At 44.0% G+C, this 24720-nt stretch overlaps 1 protein-coding gene across 1 annotated transcript in view; it reads left to right on the plus strand.

Annotated features, from left to right (window-relative positions):
- The window catches only part of GTF2E2 (general transcription factor IIE subunit 2), a 135724-nt gene that overhangs the window by 70801 nt on the left and 40203 nt on the right, over positions 1-24720 (plus strand). Inside the window, exon 4 of the mRNA XM_077476119.1 lies at positions 16755-16862. Within this exon, the coding sequence (XP_077332245.1) occupies positions 16755-16862 (108 nt within the window). The remainder of the gene's footprint in view (positions 1-16754; positions 16863-24720) is intronic.

The following is a 24720-nucleotide window of genomic DNA, read 5'->3' on the forward strand; positions in this document are numbered from 1 at the left end:
CTGTCCACCTAAACTGACAGGCCAGGCAAGGAGAGCATTAATCAGAGAAGCAGCCAAGAGGCCCATGGTAATTCTGGAGGGGCTGCAGAAATCCACATCCACAGGTGGGAGAATCTGTCCACAGGACAACTATTAGTCGTGCACTCCACAAATCTGGCCTTTATGGAAGAGTGGCAAGAAGAAAGATATTGTTGAAAGAAAGCTATAAGTCCCGCTTGTGAGAAGCCATGTGAGGGACACGGCAAACATGTGGAAGAAGGTGCTCTGGTCAGATGAAACCAAAAAGGATCATTTTGGCCTAAAAGCAAAATGCTAGGTGTAGTGGAAAACTAACATTGCACATCACCCTGAACACACCATCCCCACTGTGAAACATGGTGGCAGCATCATGTTGTGGGGATGCTTTTCTTTAGCAGGGACAGGGAAGCTGGTCAGAATTGATGGGGAGATGGCTGGAGCCAAATACAGGGCAATCTTGGAGGAAAACCTGTTGGTCTGCGAAGGTTCACCTTCCAGCAGGACAGCGACCATAAACTTACAGCCAGAGCTAAAATGGAATGGTTTAGATCAAAGCATATTCATGTGTTTAGAATGGCCCAGTTAAAGTCCAGACTTAAATCCAATTGAGAATCTGTGGCAAGACTTGATAATTGCTTTTCACAGATGCTCTCCATCCAATCTGACAGAGCTTGAACTATTTTCCAAGGAAGACTGGGCAAAAAAAAAATCACTCTTTGGATGTGCAAAGCTGATAGAGACATACTTAAAAAGATTTGCAGCTGTAATTGCAGCAAAAGGTGGTTCTACAAAGTATTGCCCCAAGGAGGGGCAAACTTCTCAGATATTTGTAAAAGATTTCGATAACCATTTATCATTTTCCTTCCACTTCACAATAATGTGCCACTTTGTGTTGGTCTATCGCATAAAAGCCCACTAAAATACATTTACGTTTTTGGTTGTAACATGACAAAATGTGGAAAATTTCAAGGGGTATGAATTCTTTTTCAAGGCACTCTATATCCTCTTTAAGTTTATTACCTCTTCCTAGATGTGTGTGAACACGGCTCTAGGTCAGTCTCCCATCTCCACCTCCACTAACACACAGACCAGGTGCTGGCCCCATCCTCATGGATTCCCATAAGCAAAAAATAAATCTGGTTGGCTGCTCATCCAGTAAAATCAAATTTATTTCAGCAAGTCCATAAAAACATGTCCAAAAATACAAAGAGGGGAACAGAATCGCCGTCTAATGCGTTTCACGCTTCCTTATCGCTTAGTCATAGCTCACATACAAATGTACAGAGAGAGAGAGAGAGAGAGACTCTCTGTATACTTATATGCAACAATTACTTGTGATTGAAACCATCTGTGTGAAACAATTGGTTTGCGGCTGTCAATAATTGGCAGATGACCACTCCTGTTTAGGGATGCAAATGCAGAAACTTTAACATATATAAACTGTTATAAAACACCAAAAGACTCTAAGGCTGCTTTCACACTGGGCGGTATTCAGGTGTTACAGTGCTAAAAATAGCGCCTGTGTAGCGCCTGAAAAAAACCGGCCCCTTTCTCTCCAGTGTGAAAGCCGGAGGGCTTTCACACTGGAGCGATGCGCTGGCAGGACGGTGAAAAAAGTCCTGCTAGCCGCATCTTTGGAGCGGTGAAAGAGCGGTGTATTCACCGCTCCTAAACCGCTCCTACCCATTGAAATCAATGGGACACCGCGGCAATACCGCCGGCAAAGCGCCGCTGCAGCGGCGCTTTGCGGGCAGGTTTAACCCTTTTTCGGCCGCTAGCGGGGGTTAAAACCACCCCGCTAGTGCCCGCAGACCGCCGCTAAAATGACGCCGACGCCGCTCCTGCCCCAGTGTGAAAGCAGCCTAATAAAGAACTGTCAGAAATCATGAAATCTGACCGAGACAGAATTACAGTTAAATCACATTTAACATTTCATAATAAAAGTAAATAGAACAAACGTAGTCAAAACATAGCCAATAGTTTGGTAACTAGAAAGGATTGTCAGCCAAGCCAGAAGGTCATGGATTAGTGTAGTGAAACAGCAAGCGGGATCTAGACCCATAAGAGATGTCAGCCAAGAAAGTCTTTAACCCTTTCATGACGAAGACTATTTCTGACATTTAGTGTTTACAAGTTAAAATCCGTATTTTTTGCTAGAAAATTACTTAGAACCCCCCAAACATTATAGATATAGATATAGATAGAGAGAGAGAGAGAGAGAGAGAGAGATCTATCTCTCTATATCTATCTCTCTATATCTATCTCTCTATATCTATCTCTCTATATCTATCTCTCTATATCTATCTCTCTATATCTATCTCTCTATATCTATCTCTCTATCTCTATCTATCTATCTCTATCTATCTATCTATCTCTATCTATCTATCTCTATCTATCTATCTCTATCTATCTATCTCTCTCTCTCTCTATATATATATATATATATATATATATATATATATATATATATATATATATATATATATATATATATATATAATCTATATAGCAGAGAATCTAGAGAATAAAATGGCGATTGTTGCAATATTTTATGTCATACGGTATTTGTGCAGCTGCATTTTAAATGCAACTTTTTGGGAAAAGGGACACTTTCATGAATTAAAAAAAAAAAGAAACCGTATAGTTATTCCAATTTTTTTTGTATAATGTGAAAGATGATGTTATGCCGAGTAAATAGATACCAAACATGTCACATTTTATAACTGCACGCATTCGTGGAATGGCGACAAACTATGGCACCTAAATACCTGCATAGGCGACGTTTTACATTTTTTTTTTTTTTTTTTTTTTTTTTCTTTTACGGTTACCAGGTTAGAGTTACAGAGCAGGTCTAGTGTTAGAATTATTGCTCTTGCTCTGACAATCGCGGCGGTACCTCCCATGTGTGATTTGAACTTGCGGGGACGCTTTAACATTTTTTTTTAAAAACACAATTTTATATAAAATTAAATAGAAAAAAAAAAAATGTTCATCACTTTTATTGCTGTCACAAGGAATGTAAACATCCCTTGTGACAGTAATAGGTGGTGACAGGTACTCTATGCAGGGATTGCGGGTCTAAAAGACCTCCAATCTCTCCTTTACACTTCAAAGTGTTCAGATTGCCAAAACGGGCGATTCTGAATTCGGTATATTTTTTTTAATTTTTTTTAAAATCCGGCGCCATTGACGGCCGAGTAAACGGGAAGTGACATTGCTTCCCTGTTTACATTCAGGAGACTGGAACAAAGCCATTTCCGGCTTCGTGCCAGTCTGTCTCTAGCCGCCGAAAGTGGCCGATCGAGGATCGGGTCTCGCGGTGGGAGGGGAGGCCTGGTCAGAGAGGCGACGAGGGGAGGGGAATATCCCCTCCCGCTCCTCTGGGATAACAATTGAGCAGCTTTTAGCCGCATCAAGTGTTATCCCTGGAAAGCCGATCGCCCGCTGTAAAAAAACGGTACTAGGATGATGCCTACAGCTGCGGGCAGCATCCCGGTATAACCCCCAAAAGCAGAGGCCACATATCTGTGTACGCTCAGCAGGAAATGGTTAAAAAAGAACGCAGGTGATGGTCTCTGTGATTTTGACCAAGGCAAAGGCATAGATCCTTTGGGCTGGACGGCTTAAGTCAGCAGGACTGACGAGCAGGATATTAACAGCTGAGTAACTGGGGAGAGATAGGAGCTGGCAATTAGCTGAAAGTTGAGAGAACAGCTCAGAGAAGGAAGGGGTATCCCCTCAACGACTCCCCCCCCAAGACCACCAGACTTGAAGGGAAACGGTCTATGGAAATCGTGGAGGAGGACAGGGGCATGTACGTCCAAGGATGATACCCAAGAGCGTTCTTCCGGATTGTGCCCTTTCCAATGCACCAGGTACTGTATGTGCCCACGGAACCTACGGGAGTCAACAATGGACTGTACTTCATACTCCTCATGGTTCTCAACCTGAACAGGGTGAAGACGTGGCACCGGGTGGTAAAGTGGTTGCAGACCAAAGGTTTTAATAAGGAGACATGAAATACATTCTAAATACGCATATTAGCAGGAGAATATAGAAAGGCCCAATAAACAGAGTTGCAAACTTCAGTGAGGGAACACTAAGTCGGAGGTTGCGAGATGACAGCCAGACCCTGTCCCCAACCTGGTAGGAAGGCGCAGGCAGGCGTCTGCTGTCAGCATGGAGTCTGTACTTATCATTAGCATGTTGCAAAGCGTCCTAGACTTGTGTCCAAGAGGAACAAAGACCACGGAGATGCTCCTCTAATGCAGGAATACTCTGCGGAACAAATGAGTCAGGCAACATGAAAGGTTGGAAACCATAATATGCCATAAATGGGGACAATCGGGAAGCAGAATTCAAGGCACTGTTTTGAGCAAACTCAACCCACTAATAGGTCTGACCATTTGTTATGATGGTCAGAAATATAGCAATGTAGGAATTGCTCCAGATACGCAGAGGAGAAAACAAGCTGAACTCCCAACTGTGCACAAAAAGGCTCTCCAGAACCGGGACACAAATTGAATACCCCTGTCGTAGACAATCACCGTGGGTAGCCCATGTAAGCGAAAGATCTCCCAAGCAAAAATGGAAGCCAGTTCCTTAGAAGTGGGCAACATCTTAAGTGGAATACAATGACACATATTTTTGAGAATCGGTCAGTCACTGTAAGGATACCCGTGTTGCCCTGGGAGTTGGGTAACTCCACAATGAAATCCATAGACAGGTGGGTCCAGGGCCTCTCTCCATTGGGTCTGGGTTGCAGGAGGCCCAATGGAAGGTGTCATGGAGTCTTGCTCTGAGCACACACGGAACAGGCAGCTACAAAGGCTGTTACATCAGCACGTAGACTAGGCCACCAGAATTGTTAGGAAATGGACCAAAAGAGTTGATTCTTCCCAAGGTGACCAGCAGCCTTGGGAGAATGGTAAGTCTGGAGCACGGCAGTAAGGAGACTCTCTGGGACAAAGCAGTGGTCAGGAGGAGCATGGGCCTGAACAGCAAGAATTTTGTCACGCAAAAGTGAGAATGGTGGAACCGTAGCCAGAATACTATCGGGAAGAATCATAGGAACTGGAACCGGCTCCATCTTGGAAGTGGAGGAAAATTGTTGTGACAAAGCGTCAGCCCTTACATTCTTAGTACCCGGTAAGAATGAGACAATGTAATTGAAACTTGACAAGAAAAGAGCCCATCATGCACTTCTGGGAGAAAGGTGTTTAGCGTCAGACAAGAATGTAAGAGTCTTATGGTCAGTAAGAATGAGAACCGGCACAGTGGTACCTTCGAGGAGATGCTTGCATTCTTTAAGGGTTAAAATGATTGCAAACAGCTCTTTCACCAATCTTGTAATTGCACTCCGCAGGTGACTATTTCTTGGAAAAGTAGCCACAAGGATGCATAGCGCTATGAGCTAGGATGTTGAGACAGAAGGGCACCAACACCAGTCTCAGAAGCATCAACCTCAAGGATAAAAGTATAGGATCAGGATGTGCCAACACAGGAGCAGAAACAAAGGCAGCCTTGAGACTCTCAAAAGCCTTAACGGACTCGAGACCAACTCTGTGGGTTACCGTCTTTTTTTTTTTTTGGTCATATCAGTCAGGGGCTTGACCAGAGACGAGAAGTTATGAATCGACTTCCAATAATAGTTGGCAAAGCCCACGAAACGCTGCAGAGAACGTAAACTCACGGGTTGGGGCCACTGTAGGACTGCTGAACATTTCTCTGGGTCCATCGAAAAGCAGCAGTGGAAATGACATAGCACAGGAATTTAATCTGTTCATGATGGAACTCGCACTTCTCCAGTTTACAATACAGATTGTTCCCTTTGTTTTTGAAGCACACGACAGACATCTGTGTGGTGGCTCTCCAGGGACTTGGGAAAATATGAGGATATCATCGAGATAAACCACCACATATAACTACAACAAATCTTGGAGTACGTTGTTAATTCCTGGAAAACTGCCAGGGCATTTCAAAGGCCAAAAGGCATTACAAGGTACTCATAATGGCCTGTTCTGGTATTTAAACGCAGTTTTCCACTCGTCGCCCTCCTTAATCCTCACGAGACTGTATGTGTCTCTCTCAAATCAAGCTGCGTGAAAACCGTTGCTCCCTTGAGGCGGCCAGATAACTCCGTAATCAATGGTATCGTATAGACATTCTTATTCGTGAAACGATTGAGATGCCCTATGTTCAATACAAGGTCTCAGTTCACCACTCTTCTTCACAAGGAAGAAACCAGCAGGAGACGAGGATTTGCGGATGAAACTGTGAAAGAGATATTCTCTTTTGTGCCCCCCAACAAATCCCCGAGCGCCAATCGGGACTACAGATGTGCTCTGGCGTGTTTGGACATACTGTATTTATCGCCGTATAACACACACCTACACTTTTTAAGACAGAAGTTCCAGGAAAAAAATGTAATTTAAAAAAAAACTGTGAAGCAAAATTAGGGTCAGTGCCCACCTGCAGCCTCTCCATTGCCATGAATTCATCCTGATCGATGCCCATCTGCAGCCTTGGGGGGGGGGGGGTTACAAGCGCCAACAGATTACATACAGGAGACTCCGGTTTACTCTGCCTTTTTAATACAAAGTTCTACCTCCTATGATGGACACAACCGTACTCCAATGGCAGCCCAGGAGACGGGACTTCCTATTACGGCACTCATCCCTCCCTGTCCCTTCCGAGGCAACGCCAATAAATATGGTATATATATTTTGTGGCCCTGGGGGTCACAAAAGATTTATATCCAAATTACCAGGTGGGCCGTATTCAACCGGAATGCGGGCCGGACTTTGGACATATCAGCCCTAGATGATACCTGTGTATAAATGGGATCATTATACACAGTAGGCAGATATCTTTCAACAATGTTTTGGGTTTTATTAAAATTCGGCACTGTAAGGAGTGGAGAACACAGGAATATTAAATCTAGAAATCTTTTTCTTTTCATCTTTCAACATCTTTCGCAAAACATCTTCTGATTAACCTCTACACACAAAGCGATCCCACATCATTTTGGCTTCTTTATCAAAATTGGTATAATTGTTGCGTAATCTACGGAGTCTCAGAAATTGGCCAACGGGGATGCTTTTTATAGTGTGCAGAGGGTGTCCGGAATCGGCTCTGAGCGCCGCATTGCCAACTGTTGGCTTTCTGTGAAGTCCAGATACAATCCGATTTTTTTTTTTTTTTTTTTTTTTTTCTCCCCCCCCCCCCTCACTGGATATATTCACATCCAAGAAAGAAATCGAGCTAAAATCTGAGTATCCTGTGAATTTTAGATTTTGACTCATTATCGTTTAGATAATCAAGCTAATCATCCAGACTTACAATCTGTGAGGAACAAATAAACAGGAGATCATCTATGTAGTGAAAGTATACTTTCACAAACGATCAATAGGGATTAGGGACTATGTATAGGTTGACAAGGGAAGGAGAGAACTTTGCTCCCATAGATGCCCTGCACCTATGGAGGTAGCAATCCCCATCGAACATAAAGAAGTTGTTAACAAATAATCCAGACTCTGAAGGATAAATTCTTGATGAAACAATAAATAGTTGCTGAAAAGCTGCAGGAAAAAAGTTACAGCCTGAAGACCTAAAGCATGTGGAGGAAAATAAACTGGTCAACTCACATGTGATCCATATATAATACTGCTACCACTCAAAATCCTGCAGGTAGGCCAACAATTGTTTGGTATCCCAGGTAATTCAATCGCCATTGGCTGAAGTTGGTGGTCAACCCATTGACTTAGCCATTCGTTCAAAGAGCTAATGCCTGCTACAATTTGTCTGCCGACCAGTGGTTTTAGCCCTTTATGTACTTTGCGCAAGTGATGAAAAACTGGCATAATAGGAGCTAGTGGGGTAAACGCATCACTTTCCTCTTGAGAGAAAATACCTGCTATAACTGCTCTACACATTAGGAGTTTCAAATGTTTAGTGAAGGAATTAGTGGGATCTCCACTGAGTTTAAAGCGGTTTTGTACAGAAAATTGCAAGTTCATCTTATTCAAATGGCTTTGGAACATAGATGCAGTTATGACCATTGAAATAAAATAATATGCAGTATTTACCTTTTTATTTTTAATGTTTATGTCGACTTCCGGGCTCTCCTCCCGTGGGAGTAGGCGTGTTTATCGGCTTCGCAATGGTCCCTGGGAACTTTTTTAGCTATTTCCCAGGAATCCGTGGGGGACACAGTCATGCAGAAATTGCCATTTTGAAAGTGGGCAGGCAGCTCTATCTGCCATTACCACTATAGCACATGAGGCAAGAGGAAGGAAAACAAAGAGGACACTCAATGAGCATGTGCGAGATGGAGCGGTGGATGCTGGGAGCTCAGCATCATCGCATCCAGGAAGTAAATGCCTGTGGGCTTCAAACGCCCACAGTGAAAATGGAAACCGCCGGACTGCTTTTTTAAAAGTTTTCCTTAGCAATGAAATCGTCATGCCGGGGGTTAAAAAGACACCGTAGGAATCGCCCACCAGTGACAGGTAAAAAAAAAAAAAAAAACGGCAGTGGAATCCCGCTTTAACATGGGTATCTTTGCCTGACAATTGGTGTAAAGCCTCATCTTTTGTATGCATGGGAGTTGAGCACTACCACCAATCCACCCTTATCTTCATTTTGAAAGAGAATACTAGAGTCAGAGCCCAGATCCTGAAGGGATCTCTGCTCTGAATTAGTTAAATTGTCAGCAAATGTAAAGCTAGGATACAAAACCTTTTGTGGCCAATTGTATGAGATCTTTCTCAATTAACTTCTGAAACTGATCCATGTCCTTACCCCAGGAACTCACAGGGTAGAAATCATCAGATTTAAATTTAAAAGGAATAGCTGTATGATGACTGTAATCGTTAGCCAGATCAGGGCCAGGTTCAGAGTGTAACTCATCAAGGTCACCTATTGCACAGAGCTCCTTAAAACTAAATTTACTTTTCTCAGGTATGACATTTCCTTCAATAATTTAATTACCAACAGTCTCACTAGATTTGCCAAAATAATGCTTCCTAAGGGTTAAATAACACATTTATTCACATCAAGAATAGTATTAAATAAACTGAAATGTCTACTAGGACAAAAGTTTAACCCTTTTGAAAGAAGAGAACCTAGTTATCGGTTATCAAAATTCTTTGAGACAGATTCATGACAATTGTGGATCACTTCTGTGTCTGACCCCCCACCCTAATGATATTGGGTGACTCCTCCTGCATTTATGTCCCCCGCCTTGTTTTCTTGGGGGGTTTTTTTGTTTTGTTTTTTCTTTTTTCATTGTCTGTGGGCACGCTCGGTTAAATGCTGTGGATCCATGGAGAGAGCACCAGAACAAAGCTTCTTGCTAGGTGCTTTTACTAGTGCTAACTTTTTTTTTTTTTTTTTTTCTGTCCCGTCTATCCAAATGCAGCATCATAAGGCAGGCTTCACAGTTCCTGATTTTCAGCAAATAACTCTTCAATTATCCCTAAATGGTCAGTGATGCTCAGTGCTCATTCCCCAAGCATCACTTACGTTTCGAGAGCATCAACTTGTAATTTATAAGGTGTACTGGACTGTGCAAGTTACAATGTGGTTAAGGGTCATTTTAGTACCGAATATCAACCAATCATTTTCTATTCTGCACTGACATAAGTAAAGTGAATTGAGATTGCCTACTATGGCTTAATACAATTTGTAAAATCTGTAGCTACAGCTTTAGTGGCAGTATTTGAAAGGTACATTCTGGAATGGGAGAATGAGATTTATTAGGTGCATATTCTGTGGTTGTCTTGGTGGTCACTGATGAGATCCTGAGTATGTGACCATATCAGCTTTCCCAAGGCTACACTGGTAGCATGCAGGTCCAGATCAGCAACTAGCCAAGTGGTAAAGTAAGGATTAGGGTTACAGCTCGAAAACATGTACCTTCAAAAATCTTTTGGCAGTTGTGGCGCTCATATTTATTTATTTATTTTTTTAACCACAAGGTTGCTCTTTATTGGGAAAATGAAGTACAGGACATTGTCAATCGCAAACAAAACATATTACAGTGGAAACCTAGTGGAAAAATCACAAAGGCATTAGTCAATACATATAGCAACAATGGGTCATCAGGGGTTATATACTCTCCAGGGTGGGGGGGGGGGGGAGGGAAGATGACAGCAGCGTGATATTATATTAATAGGAGAAATGGTTAGCTGGGGGAGGGGCAGTTCTATACTTGGACCACATTACGACAGCAGCAAGGGATGTAGGAATACCACATGTAGACACTCACATAGGGTCAGTCCATGGCTGCCATATCTTTGCGAACTTCTGAGGACAACCTCTACTCGTGTAAGTCAGCTTATACATTGGCAGAATGTCATTGATCGTGGTGTGTTTTTTTTCTTTTTTTTTTTCCCATGACCTCAGCGTAGGAGGCAAGGGGGGAAGTCCACTTGAGCAAGATTTCCTTTTTGGCATAAAATGGCAACAATGAGAATAGTAATTTAGTGTACCTAGGCCTCTGCCCATCATCGTGCATACCTAGCAGTGCCAACTCCACCATTAAGGGTATCTCCAGCTGGAGATGCTCATTAATAGATTCCACAATGGCAGACCAAAAGTGAGAGAGCCTAAGACATGCCCAAAACATATGAATATAGGTACCATGGGGAGTCTGGCATCTCGGACAGTTCGGAGACCTCTGTGGGTAGATTCTGTGCAGTCTCTGAGGCATGAAGTGGTTTGTATTCGTTTATTCCTAGAGGAAATTACCAGCTGGGAACCCTTATCAAAGCACTCCCCCCAAGTTCCTCTATCCAAAGTCAGGATGTCTGTTTTCCATTTGTCCTATAGTGCATCTATAGTGCATTTATTCTGGGTGACTCCTTTCGGAGCAATGTCAGGTATAGTGCAGATAGGGGTTTATCTAGGGATTCCTGGGCTAGCAAATCCTCAACTACATCCGCTCTGAGGTTGGGTGGTGTCGGGAACTGCACAGAAGGCATGTCTCAGCTGCTAGTACCGGAAGAACATCCCCGTGGGCATACCATGTCTACCCGCAAGGTCCCGAAACAGAACAAGGGCCCCAGCAGAAACAATATCCTTCAGCAACTTAATTCCATATTGGGCCCACAGCTGTGGATCGGGGATTGTCCTGAAATGGGGGAGATTTGGGTTCCCCCATAGCGGACAATAGGGGGACCACTGGCTGGGAGACAGGAACCGCCTTCTAGCCACCCTCCATATCTGTATAGTAACCCTAGTGGGACCCGGTAGGGAGGGGTTTGAGGAGACTCCTCGATACACCAGGTTACTCGGCTCCATGAGGGAACCTGCAATAGCCGCCTCCAGGCAGACTGCCGCATTGGCCCTAGACTGCTCGAACCACCACCTGACCGTAACCAACATGGTCGCCCAATAGTACACCAGTAGGTTAGGCAGAGCCAGGCCACCGCAGCCAACTGGAAGATGGAGGGTAGTTCTGGCCAACTGAGGGGGGAGAGCCCCGCCACAGAAAAGAGCCAATGCAGCCGTCTAAGTCCTTAAAAAGGCCTGGGATATCCACACAGGGCAGTTCCTAAAAAAAAAAATAGTTAAACTTGGGTAGGTAGACCATTTTTTAAATATTCATGCACCCTAATAAATTGAGGGGAAGATTAGCCCACCTGAAACGGTGGTCTTTTAGGCACGCTACTATGGGGTGGAGCTTTAGGCGTTGGAAGGATTGGGGGTCACGGGAAATCCTAATCCCCTAAATACGTGAATTCTTACACCCACCTCAGCGCTGACTGGGACGCAGAATTTTGGGCCTGTGCATCCAGAGGGAAAAGGGTAGATTTGGACCAATTAATACGGATCCCTGAGAATCGGCCCCAAACTCCTCTAAAGCCTCCAGAGCAGCCTGAAGTGGAGAATCAGCATCATGTAAATATAGCAGGGTGTCATCTGCATATAAGGATATGTTCTCCTCCAGAAGGCCAACCCTGAGTCCCACAATGCGGTTGGATTCTCTGACCAGAGCTGCCAGGGGCTGCAAGGCCAGCGCAAATAACCTGGATGAGAGCGGGCAGCGCTGTCGGGTCCCCCTCTGGAGGAGAAAGGCATCTGAGAGGGAGTCATTCACCCTGATCCTTGCCCTAGGGGCCTTGTATAATAAGCTCAGCCATTGGTGGAACCAAGTTATTAATCCAAATTTCTGTAGCACCGCCCAGAAGTATTTCCATTCAACGGAATCAAAAGCCTTCTCGAGAGAGGCTGTGACTCTTGTTCCCCCGTTACTATGGGCAGTGGCTAGATTCAGGAGTAAACAACTAATATTAATATTGGTACCCTTGCCCGGCATAAACCCGGTCTGATCTATATGGACGAAGTCCTGTGGCGCTCATATTTTACTACTAGTGCAGGACACAGACCTCCTTTCATTCAACAATCTGTACATGTACATTATGTACAATCTATACATAATCATTCATTTACTTAGTGTTTTAATGTGGCAGGTGTGTTTGTGTTATCTCTAGAGCTCACACTTTTGAGATCGCACAATACAAAGGTAAAGGGGAAATTGCAGTCATTTTGTAGTGCTTGTAAGGCTGATTGCACATTGGCTTATTGTAACAGTGTTTCTCCTAAAAGGAAAAAAATTGGCTTTTAAAAAATCCCTGAAGCTGTGTTTTATCACCTATTTAGGTGGGTTTAACAGCCATTGGTGTTTATTTCATTGACCAGAATTTTTTAATTTTATTCTGCCCATTTGAAATTAATAAAGTCTGGGGTTCTAAGCGTGCCTAGCGCTTATGTACATTTGGTGTTTTTATGCCCAAAAGTTCCTCTCCTGAACACGATTCTTCTGCGTTACTAGAGAAAGAGCTTTGGCTGCCTCTAAACACTGCTGCTCCTAACTTCTCTAAAAGCCTCTGTGTGCATGTACACAAAGGCTTTTATTGAGGTTTGTTCAGGGGCTTAGGCAAAAATTGCCAAAAGCCCCAAAAAAAATCGGTTTAGGAGCAGCAGTGTGCATGGGGCCTAACATGCGAAATCACAGACTTTATAGCTAATGAAATTCCTAGTTTGGCAGAGACTGTAATGCAGCAATGCCATAACACATTAATCCCAGCTTTCACAGCACACCATTGAAGCAGCTTTTAACACATGTGCAATTGATTGTAACTACTTCAATAACGTGACTGCTTATCTTCTGTACATTGACATCTGTTGCTTTATGTACTGTATGTAAAACAATAGTATAACCATATAATGCACATTTACTGATTATTAGGGACTCCTCTGTTCCCAATTAAATATGTAATGGTAGATACACACAGCATGGAAGACACACAGTGTTCTGCTGTTCTACTTATTTTCCAATTATCTACTCAAATTAAATCATGTGAAACGTCAATGCCAGTCTAATTTAGTCCTATACACTATTAGAAATTCACTGTGAGTCTCCTAATATTGTAACTTGAAGTTGATTCTTCTGATATAACAATGGGGCCCTTAGAGCCCTTTCACACTGCCAGTATGGGGGGTGTTTTAGTTTTAGCGATGCTTTACTGTCGTTTTTGCGGCACTTTTCGGGCGCTAGTGGGGCCTGCAAAGCACGGCTGACGAGATTTTAATGGGCAGGGGCGCTAACGCGACTGAATAACGACTCTAGTGTAAAAGTCGAAGTCAAGTACTATCTAAGCTTAAACCTGCTCCCACCCCCTTCTAAGCCCTATACTAAATACCCTGTACTTGAAAAATATCTGTACTTGCCTATTCTGGAGGAGCTTTGATCTGGTATCATCTCCCCAGTGGCCAGCTTCAGCGAAGAATGGAGATCAGCAACAACTGCAATGCTTATGTGATGACTTCACCCATAGCCTTACTATAGAGCATCCATTGTTGGCTGTCCCTCCTCTACACTGAAGCCGGCACATATAGCCAATCATATGACTGGACTGGAGCACCCTCAGAATAGGCAAGTTAACCACTTAAGGACCGCCGCATGCCAATGTATGTCATCACAATGGCATGTACAGGCACAAGCACGTACATGTACGTGCTTGCCTTCCAGCGAGTGGGGGGTCCGATCGGACCCCCTCCCGCTGGATGCGGCGGTCCGTTTCGCTGCAGGAGCGATCCGGGATGAGGGGATGGCTGTTGGTTTCTGGCCACCCCCTCTCGATCGCTCCTGGCGAATGACAAGCTTCCTCCCACTGTGTATTGTATACACAGGCAGGGAGGAAGTGATGTCATTCTCCTCGGGGCGGTCTTTTTGACCAGACTACGAGGAGAAGTGAAAGTAAGTGTGCACCAACACTACACTAACACGTAGGCACACATAGGTACACAAACCCCCCCCCCCCCCCCCCGCTCCCCCCTCCCCCCCCCAGTCAGAGTGTCACTGATTGCAGTGATCATTTATTTACTGATCACTGCATTCAGTGTCAGTTGTGACAGTAAAAACTGTCAGGGCAGTTAGTGTTAGGTCCAGGGTAGCCCCCTACCACCCCCAATAAAGGTTTAACCCCCTGATTGCCCCTAGAGTTAACCCTTTCACCCCCTTTTTCCAGTGTCACTAAGCGATCATTTTTCTGATCGCTGCATTAGTGTCGCTAGGTAGCTAGTTATTTTTTTAGGTTCACCGCCAGGTTTTTATAGCGCTAGGTACCCCCATATACTACCCAATAACGGTTTTAACCCCCTGATTGCCCCTAGTTAACCCTTTCACCAGCGATCACAGTATAAGTGTCACTGGTGACGCTGGTTAGCCAGTTAGTTATTTAGGTTCCCCATCAGGTTTTTATATAGCGCCAGGGACCCCCATATACTACCTAATAAAAATTTGAACCCCCTGATTGCCCCTATTTAACCCTTTCACCAGTGATCACCGTATAAGTGTTACGGGTGACTCTGGTTAGTTTGCTTTTTATAGCATCAGAGCACCCACCATTTATTACCCAATAAAGGTTTAACCCCCTGATCACCCGTCGGGTGATATCAATTAGGTTTTAGGGTCAGGGTCTGCATCGCCCCAGGCAGCGCTAGGTTAGTGCCAGTACCGCTAACACCCACATGCAAAGCATAAACCTCCCGTAGTGGTATAGAATCTGAACAGATCAATATCTGATCAGATCTATACTAGCGTCCCCAGCAGTTTAGGGTTCCAAAAAAACGCATTGTTAGCAGGATCAGCCCAGATACCTGCTGGCACCTGCATTTTGCCCCTCCGCCCAGCCCACCCAAGTGCAGTATCGATCGATCACTGTCACTTACAAAACACTAAACGCATAACTGCAGCGATCGCAGAGTCAGGCCTGATCCCTGCGATCACTAACAGTTTTTTTTTTTTGTAGTGTTTTATATTTAAATCCGGAAGGCAGTGTTTGGTTTTCGGGGTCCCGTACGTGGCTAGGCTCCCAAAAAGTCCCCCACATGTGGTATCCCCATACCCGGGAGAAGCAGCAGAATTTATTTTGTGGTGTAATTTGACTTATGCCCATAGCATGTGTGAGCAATATATCATTTAGTGACAACTCTGTGCAAAAAAAAAAAAAAAAAAATTGTAATATTCCTGCAACTTGTGGCAAAATATAAAATATTTCATGGACTCAACATGCCTCTCAGTAAATTGCTTGGGGTGTCTACTTTCCAAAATGGGGTCATTTGGGGGGGGGGGGGGGGGGTTTGTGCTATTTTGGCATTTTATGGCCTTCGAAACTGTGATAGGTAGTGAGGAGTGAAATCAAAAATTTGCACCCTTAGAAACCCTGAAGGCAGTGATTGGTTTTTGGGGTGCCATACGCAGCTAGACTCCCAAAAAGTCCCACATATGTGGTATCCTCGTACTCAGGAGAAGCAGCAGAATATATTTTGGGGTGCAATTCCACATATAACTATGGCATGTGTGAGCAATATATCATTTAGTGACAACTTTTTGTAAACTTTTTTTTTTATTATTTTTTTTGTGTCATTATTAAATCACTTGGGACAAAAAAAAATATTCAATAGGCTCAACATGCCCCTCAGCAATTTCCTTGGGGTGTCTACTTTCCAAAATGGGGTCATTTGGGGGGGGGGGTTTGTACTGCCCTGCCATTTTAGCACCTCAAGAAATGAGAGCGGCAGTTGTAAATTAAAAGCTGTGTAAATTCCAGAAAAATGTACTCTAGTTTGTAGACGCTATAACTTTTGCGCAAACCAATAAATATACGCTTATTGATATTTTTTTTATTTTTTTTTACTAAAGACATGTGGCTGAATAAATTTTGCCCTAAATGTATGACTAAAATTAAGTTTATTCGATTTTTCTTATAACAAAAAGTAGAAAATATCTTTCAAAATTTTCGGTCTTTTTCCATTTATATCGCAAAAAATAAAAATCGCAGAGGCAATCAAATACCATCAAAAGAAAGCTCTATTTGTGGGAAGAAAAGGACGCAAATTTAGTTTGGGTACAACATTGCATGACCGCGCAATTACCAGTTAAAGCAGTGCAGTGCGAAATTGTAAAAAGACCTCTGGTCCTTAGGCTGAAAATTGGTCCGGGCTGAAGTGGTTAATGGGCCTTAGAATTGGGAGGGGGGGGGGGGGGGGGTGTATTTGGACTTTTATAAATGCCATCTGACAAAGAAATAGAATACTTTTTATAGCTCCCAAATTTTTTCTTCCTAATTGCTTTAAATTACCCATATCTTTCTAGTTATTCATGTAAACAGGTAAGGATGTGGAAGTCAGTATGTGCAAATTAACATGTCAGTTTACCTTTGCAGACCCGACACCAGAGAGGCGACACGTACCCACTTTCATTAGAAGAAATCCTGGATGAAACGCAACATCTTGACATTGGAATGAAACAAAGACAATGGCTAATGTCTGAGGTGAGGATTTAGACTAATGGCATTTCTTTGTTTGATTGAATGCCTGTTTGCTATAGATATGCATAACTGCAAAAGTTTTAGGCAGCTGTGAACAAATGCTATTAATTAAGAATGCTTTCAAAAATAGAAATGTTAATAGTTTATTTTGATCAATTAACAAAAGGGAAAGTAAATGAACAGAAGAGAAAATCAAATCAATATTTGGTGTGACCACCCTTTGTCTTCAAAAAATCATCAATCTTTCTAGGTACACGTTAATAACATTTTTGAAGGAACTTGGCAGGTAGGTTGTTCTGAAGATCTCGGAGAGCTAATTGCAGATCCTTCTGTGAATGTAGGCTGCCTAAAAGCCTTCTGTCCTGTAATTCTAGACACTCTATGATGTTGACTCCTTGTTCTTTTTTTTATGCTGAAGATAGTTCCCAATGACATTGGTTGTTGTATGTTTGGGGTGCTGTTCTGCAGAATAAATTTGGGGCCAGTCGCACGCCTCCCTGATGTCTGTATTTCTCAGCATTGATCTTGACCAAATCTCCAACTCTGTTTGCAGAAATGCAGCCCCAAACTTGCAAGGAGCCTCCAATATGCTTCTTTTGCCTGCAGACACTCATTAGTGTACTGCTCTCCAGCCCTTCGGCAAACATACTGCCTCCTGCTACAGCCAAGTATTTCACCTCATCAGTCCTGAGCACCCGCTGACATTTTTCTCCACTCAGTTCTTATATTTTTGTGCATAGTTGAGTTGCTTAGCCTTGTTTTCACGTTTTGAGGTATTGCTTTTTGGCCATAATTCTTCCATGAAGACCACTTTTGGCTAGACTTCTCTGGACAGTAGGTGAGTACCTGGTTCCCACTGGTTTCTGCCAGTTCTGTGCTGAAGGCCCTGCTGGACATCTTCCGATGTCAAAGGAAACCAAGCATAATGTGTTCATCTGCTTCATTAAGTTTCCTTGGCTGACCACTGTCTCTACGATCCCCAATGTTGGCCGTTATTTTGTGCTTCTTCAAAAGAGCTTAAACAGCAGAAACCCCAGTCTGCTTTGAAATATTTGCCTGGGAGAGACCTTGCTGATGCAGAATAACTACCTTGTGTCTTGTTGTTGTGCTGGTGTATGACCTGTGACATGAAACTGTCCTCCACAAGTTTAAAGGGTAACTCCACTTTCATGGGGAAAAAAAAATATAGGTAGTCTCAATAGAAAAGTACATCTATAGGGATGCAGACTCAGCAGTTTTCCTCATTAGCCACTAGCTGACCAGCCACCACAGTTATACTGCGGCAGGTTGGCATGGCTGTGCAAATCGCCATAGCTGTACGTCGCTCCTTTAATAAGTCAGAGGAGGCGTGCTCCTGTCGCATGTCCCCGGAGCCATTGCTCGTGCCCGGCAGGCGTGATGACCGTCGGGCACTCGCGATCACTCATGACAGAGCGAGAACCGTGATTTGTGTGTGTAAACACACAAATCCCGGTTCTCTCGGGAGAGGAGACAGATCGTGTGTTCATACTAAGTTTTAACACTGATCTCTCTCCTCCCCTAACCTCCCTGGCGGTATGATTATTTTAGATTTTAGGTGCTGAAAGCGGTACCATTATTTTGCATGGAAATTTGGAATTTTTTATTGTAGGCCTGTAATTCTTAGAAATAATTCACTTAAATCTGTCCAAATAAGAGTCTAATAGACATCCCTGTTATGATAAAATTTGAAATATGAAATCATAAATTATAATATTATATATAACAAATAATATAATAATAAAATTATTCAATAATGTAATCAAATCAAAAGAGTTGCAGAATTGTCACCGTCATTACTTTTAGTGTTTGATGACGAAATTTCCCCACAAATTACTATCGCTCAATTCTGCGAGTGATTCTATTTATTTGCTAGCCAGACAGATTCTTCCCCTCCAGCATATCCGGTTCGCCGGGAGGCCCTGTTGGGGGCGGTAAGGGACTTGCTGAATCGAGGGATGATTGTACCAGTTCCGGAATCGGAACGCTTCCAGGGGTTCTACTCAAATCTGTTTGTGGTTCCCAAGAAGGAAGGGGTCCGATCTTGGACTTAAAAGCCCTCAATCACTTTGTAAAAGTGCAGAGGTTCAGAATGGAATCAGTTTGCTCAGTAGTCGCTGCAATCCATCAAGGGGGCTCCCTGGCATCCTTGGACATCCAGGATGCGTATCTGCACATACCCATATGCCTTCGGCATCAAAAGTTTCTGCATTTTGCAGTCAGGGAAGCCCATTACCAATTTGTGGCTCTTTCCTTTGGTCTGGCATCAGCCCCCTGAGTTTTTACCAAGGTACTGGCTCCAGTATTGGCGTTGCTGAGACAACGTGGGATCATGGTCGTGGGCTACCTGGACGATCTCCTCCTGAGAGCATCTTCCGCCTCAGAATTAGAGGAGGATGTGGCGATCACCATGCAGACCCTGCAAGAATTTGGGTGGCTGTTGAACCTAAAGAAGTCGGCGATTGTGCCGACCCAGCGTCTGGAGTACCTAGGTTTACTGTTGGACTCCAGGGAAGCCAGAGTTTTTCTCCTTTCAGACATATTGTAGACTCTCAGGTCCGCGGTAAAACTGCTGATGCACCGCAAGTGGTCGTCGCTCTGGTTTTGCATGCGAGTACTAGGACTCATAGTAGCCCCCTTCGCCCAGTTCCACACCAGAGTGCTGCAGAAGGAGATCTTGTTGATCTACAGATCTAGGTGAGCCAGCCAGTCAGGGACACTCTGATCTGGTGGTTGAGGCCCCCGGTGATTCAGTCCGGGAAATTGTTCCTATTGAGAGCCAGGTGTTGAGGAACCGGGGTCTGTCGGACTTGGTGATTCCAACTATGTTGAGGGCACGGAAATCTTCTTCTCAGAAGAAATATACCATCATACCTGGTAGGCCTACATCTCCATGTGAGAGGAGAAAGGGTAGCATCCGCATTCCTTTTCCATAGCAAGCATCCTGCTGTTTCTCCAACAAGGAGTAGAGTAGAGGAGATTGGCATTGACCACCATCAAGGGGCAAATCTCAGCTTTGGCTGTCTTTTGTTCAACGACCCCTGGCATCACACTCCTTAGTGGGTACCTTCGTTCAGGGGTTACGACATGTTGTCCCTCTGGTGCGCCCCCCATGGGATTTGAACCTGGTGTTATCGGTGCTTCAGAAACCGCCATTTGAAAATATCAGGGAGATTCCCCTGTTGACTGTTTCCCAGAAAGTGGTCTTTCTAGTGGCCATTACATTGGCCAGGAGGGTTTCGGAATTGGCAGCCTTGTCTTGCAAGTCGCCTTATCTGGTCATCCACAGGGATAAGGTGTTGTTGCGTCCACAACCGTCCTTTCTACCGAAGGTGGTCTCTGCTTTTCATATCAATGAGGACATTGTATTACCATCGTTGTCCTAAGCCGAAGCACCCCAAAGAGGTGGCCCTTCACGCTCTCGACGTGGTTAGGGCTCTGATGGTGTATTTGTCTGCCACGGCTCCCTTTCGGAAGTCAGACTCACTGTTTCGGTGGCTTGTCCAAAGAAGGGTATGGCGGTCTCATCGGCCACCATTTCCAGGTGGATCATACAGATTGTAGTACAAGCCTACACCTTGAAGGGTCAGGTGCCCCCCTTTCTGGTAACTGCCCACTCTACAAGGGCAATCGGAATGTCTTGAGCCTTCCGACACCAGGCATCGGTCGCTTAGGTGTGTAAGGCGGCGACTTGGTCGTCTGTCCATAAGTTTACCAAGTTCTACAAGGTAGACGTCCGTGCATTGGCGGCTGCCTGTTTTGCAGGCAGCCGTGTAGTTGCAATTCCATATGCAATCGATATTATTTTTTTCTGGTTTTTCGATAAAAACGCAGTACTGTTATGTTAATGCACTGTTGCATTACTTCTGCAAATGGTTGCGGTCTTGGGGATCACTCCTGTTGAGGATACCCGGTTATGTGGTGGTGTTTTTCCACACATTATTTTTTTGTGGGTTTAGTTTCACTAGTTCCCACTTGCCATGGTGGATGAAGTTCTTATGCTATTTTTCCCACCCCTCGTTTGGCACTGCTTGGGGACGTCTCATTTTGTTAGAGAGAGGAGCTGTGTCGGTCGGTGAATATAGGAGAAAATAGGATTTTTGTATTCACCGTAAAATCCTTTTCTCTGTAATTCACCGACCTACACAGCACCCGCCCCTCCTTTTTCTCTTTTCACGTTATACTGCTTGTTGACATGCTGAGTTCTGCTAGAGCAGGCTGTGGGGTTGTAGCCTAGGGACCGCCCCCTGGGCAGAACTAAAAGTTCTGAAGTTCTGAAGTGTTGTATTACAACTTGCCTAGTAATCTCCAGTGATAGGGCTGACAACCCATTTTGTTAGAGAGGAGCTGTGTCGGTCGGTGAATTACAGAGAAAAGGATTTTACGGTGAGTACAAAAATCCTATTTTTCCATATAAATGAGAATTCTCGTTTTTCTTGTTTACCCACATTTATATTCAAAATCTCTGATTTTACCAAGTTAATGTTTAGATTTTACACTTCTTGATAGTTTTTCAGTAGTTTCATTAAATTTGGTAATGTCATCCTTGGGTTGGAGATGTAAAACAGAATATCATCTGCATAAGACACTATCTTATGTTCTTCATCTCCAATCCTAATGCCTTTTTATATCAACACAGTTTTAAATCATTGTTAATAGGGGCTCCAAGGATAGGACAAATAATAGTGGGGTAGAGGGGACAACCTTGTCTTGTTCCATTATGCATTTCAAATGGTGTGGATAGCGTTCCGTTTATTTTAACCATTGCATTTGGGTGATTATACAATGTTCTAATCCAACTCGTCATCCTTGGGCCAATACCTACTGCCTCTAATATACTCCTAAATCCCCAGTCTACCCTGTCACATGCTTTTTCAGCATCTATTGACAGGAGAAGAGTTGGGGACTTGCTTCCACAGATTTTATTTAGCAATAGGAGTGTTCTTACTCCATTATCTGTCCCTTCCTTTCCCAATACAAATCCTACCTGGTCTGGGTGTATCAAATCCCTCGTGGTCTTTCATACTAATATTTTAGCAACTAGGTTAGTATCTGTTTTTAATAATGCTATTGGTCTGTAACTGGAGCATAGAGTTGCATCTTTCCCTTTGGTATAACAGTAATAGCGGCTAATAATGCTTCTCTTCGCATCTCAAAATGTATTCCTAGTCATTTCATATATGCACATATTTTTGATGTTAATAAATGTTTATAATAAAGGGTTGTAAACCCATCAGGACCTGTGCTTTTCCCCATTGCTGTTTTTTTAATGTTATATTAATCTGTTATCCGATTCTCTAGCACCCTTTAGTTTTTCTTCTGAGATTTTAGATAGTTTAGCTTCTTTTAAATATTCCCTTATCCTCTCTCTCTTCTATTTATTTCCATTTCCTGAGGTCCCTTTTGATTTATAGCATATAATGTGCTATAGTATTTTTGAAATACTATCCTTTATTTTCTCTATGAAGTTTTATAGTTTTTTTTTTTTTTCTTTCTGAGCATTTTCTCTAGGTATTTCTCGATTTTTATTTCCCCATTGGTACCTTTCCTTTGCTATTCTGTTAAATAATTATCTAGTCTCTTGTTCCATTAGCTCTTTTAACATATCTCTTTTTATCACTAAAGCGTGTTGGACCTCAGTTGACAACTATTTTCATAATCCGTTATGTCGATTGTTTCAGCCCTAATTCACTTCACAAATTTATAAAACCCACGTTTAATAGCAATCATTTTACTTTAACCACTTGCCGACCGCCACACGACGATGTACATCGACAGAATGGCACGGGCAGGCATATGGGTGTACATGTACGTCCCTGCCTTCCCACGGGTGGGGGCCCGATCGCCCCCCCCTCCCCCCCCCCAGTGGCAGCGGTGGTCGGATTCCGTGCAGGAGCGATCCGGGATGAGGGGGCGGTCATTCATTCATGGCCACCCCCTCGCGATCGCTCCTGACCAATGAAATGGCAGCATTACATCACTTCCTCTCCTGTAATGTAAACACAGGCAGAGGAAGTGATGTAATCTCTCCTCGTGTCGGTCTTTTTCGTTCCGTCACCGAGGAGAGAGGATCTGTGAGTTGCACCAACACACTACACTAACAGTAGAACACGCCAGGCACACTTTCACCCCCCCCTTCACCCCCCAATCACCCCCCCAATCACCCCTTCACCCCCAGTCACAGTGACACCAATTGTATTATTTTTTTTTTTATTATTATTGCATTGGTGTCATTTTGTGACTGCAATAACTGTTAGGGCAGTTAGGGTTAGCCCCCTTTAGCTCTAGGGTACCCTCCTAACCCCCCCAATAAAGGTTTAACCCCGTGATCACCCCCCGTCGCCAGTGTCACTAATAAGCGATCGTTTTTATGATCACTGTATTAGTGTCACAGGTGACGCTAGTTAGGCAGGTAGGTATTTAGGTTCGCCACAGCTTTTTATATCGCCAGGGACCCCCATATACTACCGCATAAAGCCCCCTGATTGCCCCCTAGTTAACCTTTTCACCAGTGATCACCATATAACTGTTACAGGTGACGCTGGTTGGTTAGTTATTTTTTTATAGTTTCAGGGCACCCGCCATTTATTACCTAATAAAGGTTTAACCCCCTGATCACCCGGCGGGTGATATAAGTTTGAGGGTCAGATAAGGTCTGCGTCGCCCCAGGCAGCGTCAGGTTAGTGCCAGTACCGCTAACACCCACGCGCAAATCATACACCTCCCTTAGTAATATAGTATCTGATCAGATCTATATTAGCGTTGCCAGCAGTTTAGGTTTCCCAAAACGCATTGTTAGCGGGATCAGCCCAGATACCTGCTAGCACCTGCGTTTAGCCCCTCCGCCAAGCCCAGCCCACCCAAGTGCAGTATCGATCGATCACTGTCACTTACAAAACACAACACACATAACTGCAGCGTTCGCAGAATCAGGCCTGATCCCTGCGATCGCTAACAGTTTTTTTTGTAGCGTTTTGATACAGTCGCTGACAGCCTAGGTGCTTTTTTACCTGTGAGTCTCACTAGTGTACCCCTAAATTTAGAGCCCAAAATGGCAAAGCGAAGGTACACTAGTGAAGAGGCCTACACGTTTCTGAGCATGACAGATAGTGAAGAGGAAGTCGCTCATCTGTCAGATTCAGGCTCAGAATACGATCCTGTAGAGGACAGCGGCTCCATGACAGATAGCTCTGCCGACGGAGATGAGGTCCCTGTTAAGGGCAGGTGTACCCGATCCTGAATGTTTTCTGTTGTTCAGGTGGAGGAACCGCAGGTCACTCGTATGGAGCAGAGACGTACTAGAGCCGCTCATCCTTCTGGTGAACTGGCAAGCACCAGCGGCCTAGTACACCCTGGATGTACATCCAGCACTGCAGTAGCACGTGGTGAGTCCCATAAGTGCAGTTAAAGCTGGCGAGGTGGCAAGCACAAGTAGTGTCCCGCTGCCACCAAGACAAAGACAGGCCCGTCGTACCCATAGTGCCCTTCCTGCAGAATTCGCCAATCCTGATTGGGTGCCCACCACTTCTGCAGAACCCGTACTCCCCCCCCCCCCCCCCCCCATTCACTGGCCAACCTGGCATTAATGTGGAAACAGTTGATTTTACGACACTTGATTTTTACTCACTGTTTTTCACCGAAGATCTCTATAGATCTATTGTGGACCAAAGCAATTTGTACGCTGGTCAACACATACAGACATTGGAAACCAATTACGGTTTCCGAATTTAAGATCTTTCTGGGCCTCTCCCTCAACATGGGCATAACCAAAAAGAGTGAGTTGCGGTCATATTGGTCCACTGACCCAATTCACCATATGCGCGTGTTCTCTGCTTCCATGTCC

Source organism: Lithobates pipiens, unplaced genomic scaffold (assembly GCF_037356315.1).
Source record: "Lithobates pipiens isolate NorthernLeopardFrog02 unplaced genomic scaffold, aLitPip1_a1.2 Scaffold_13, whole genome shotgun sequence".
Classification (NCBI taxonomy): domain Eukaryota; kingdom Metazoa; phylum Chordata; class Amphibia; order Anura; family Ranidae; genus Lithobates; species Lithobates pipiens.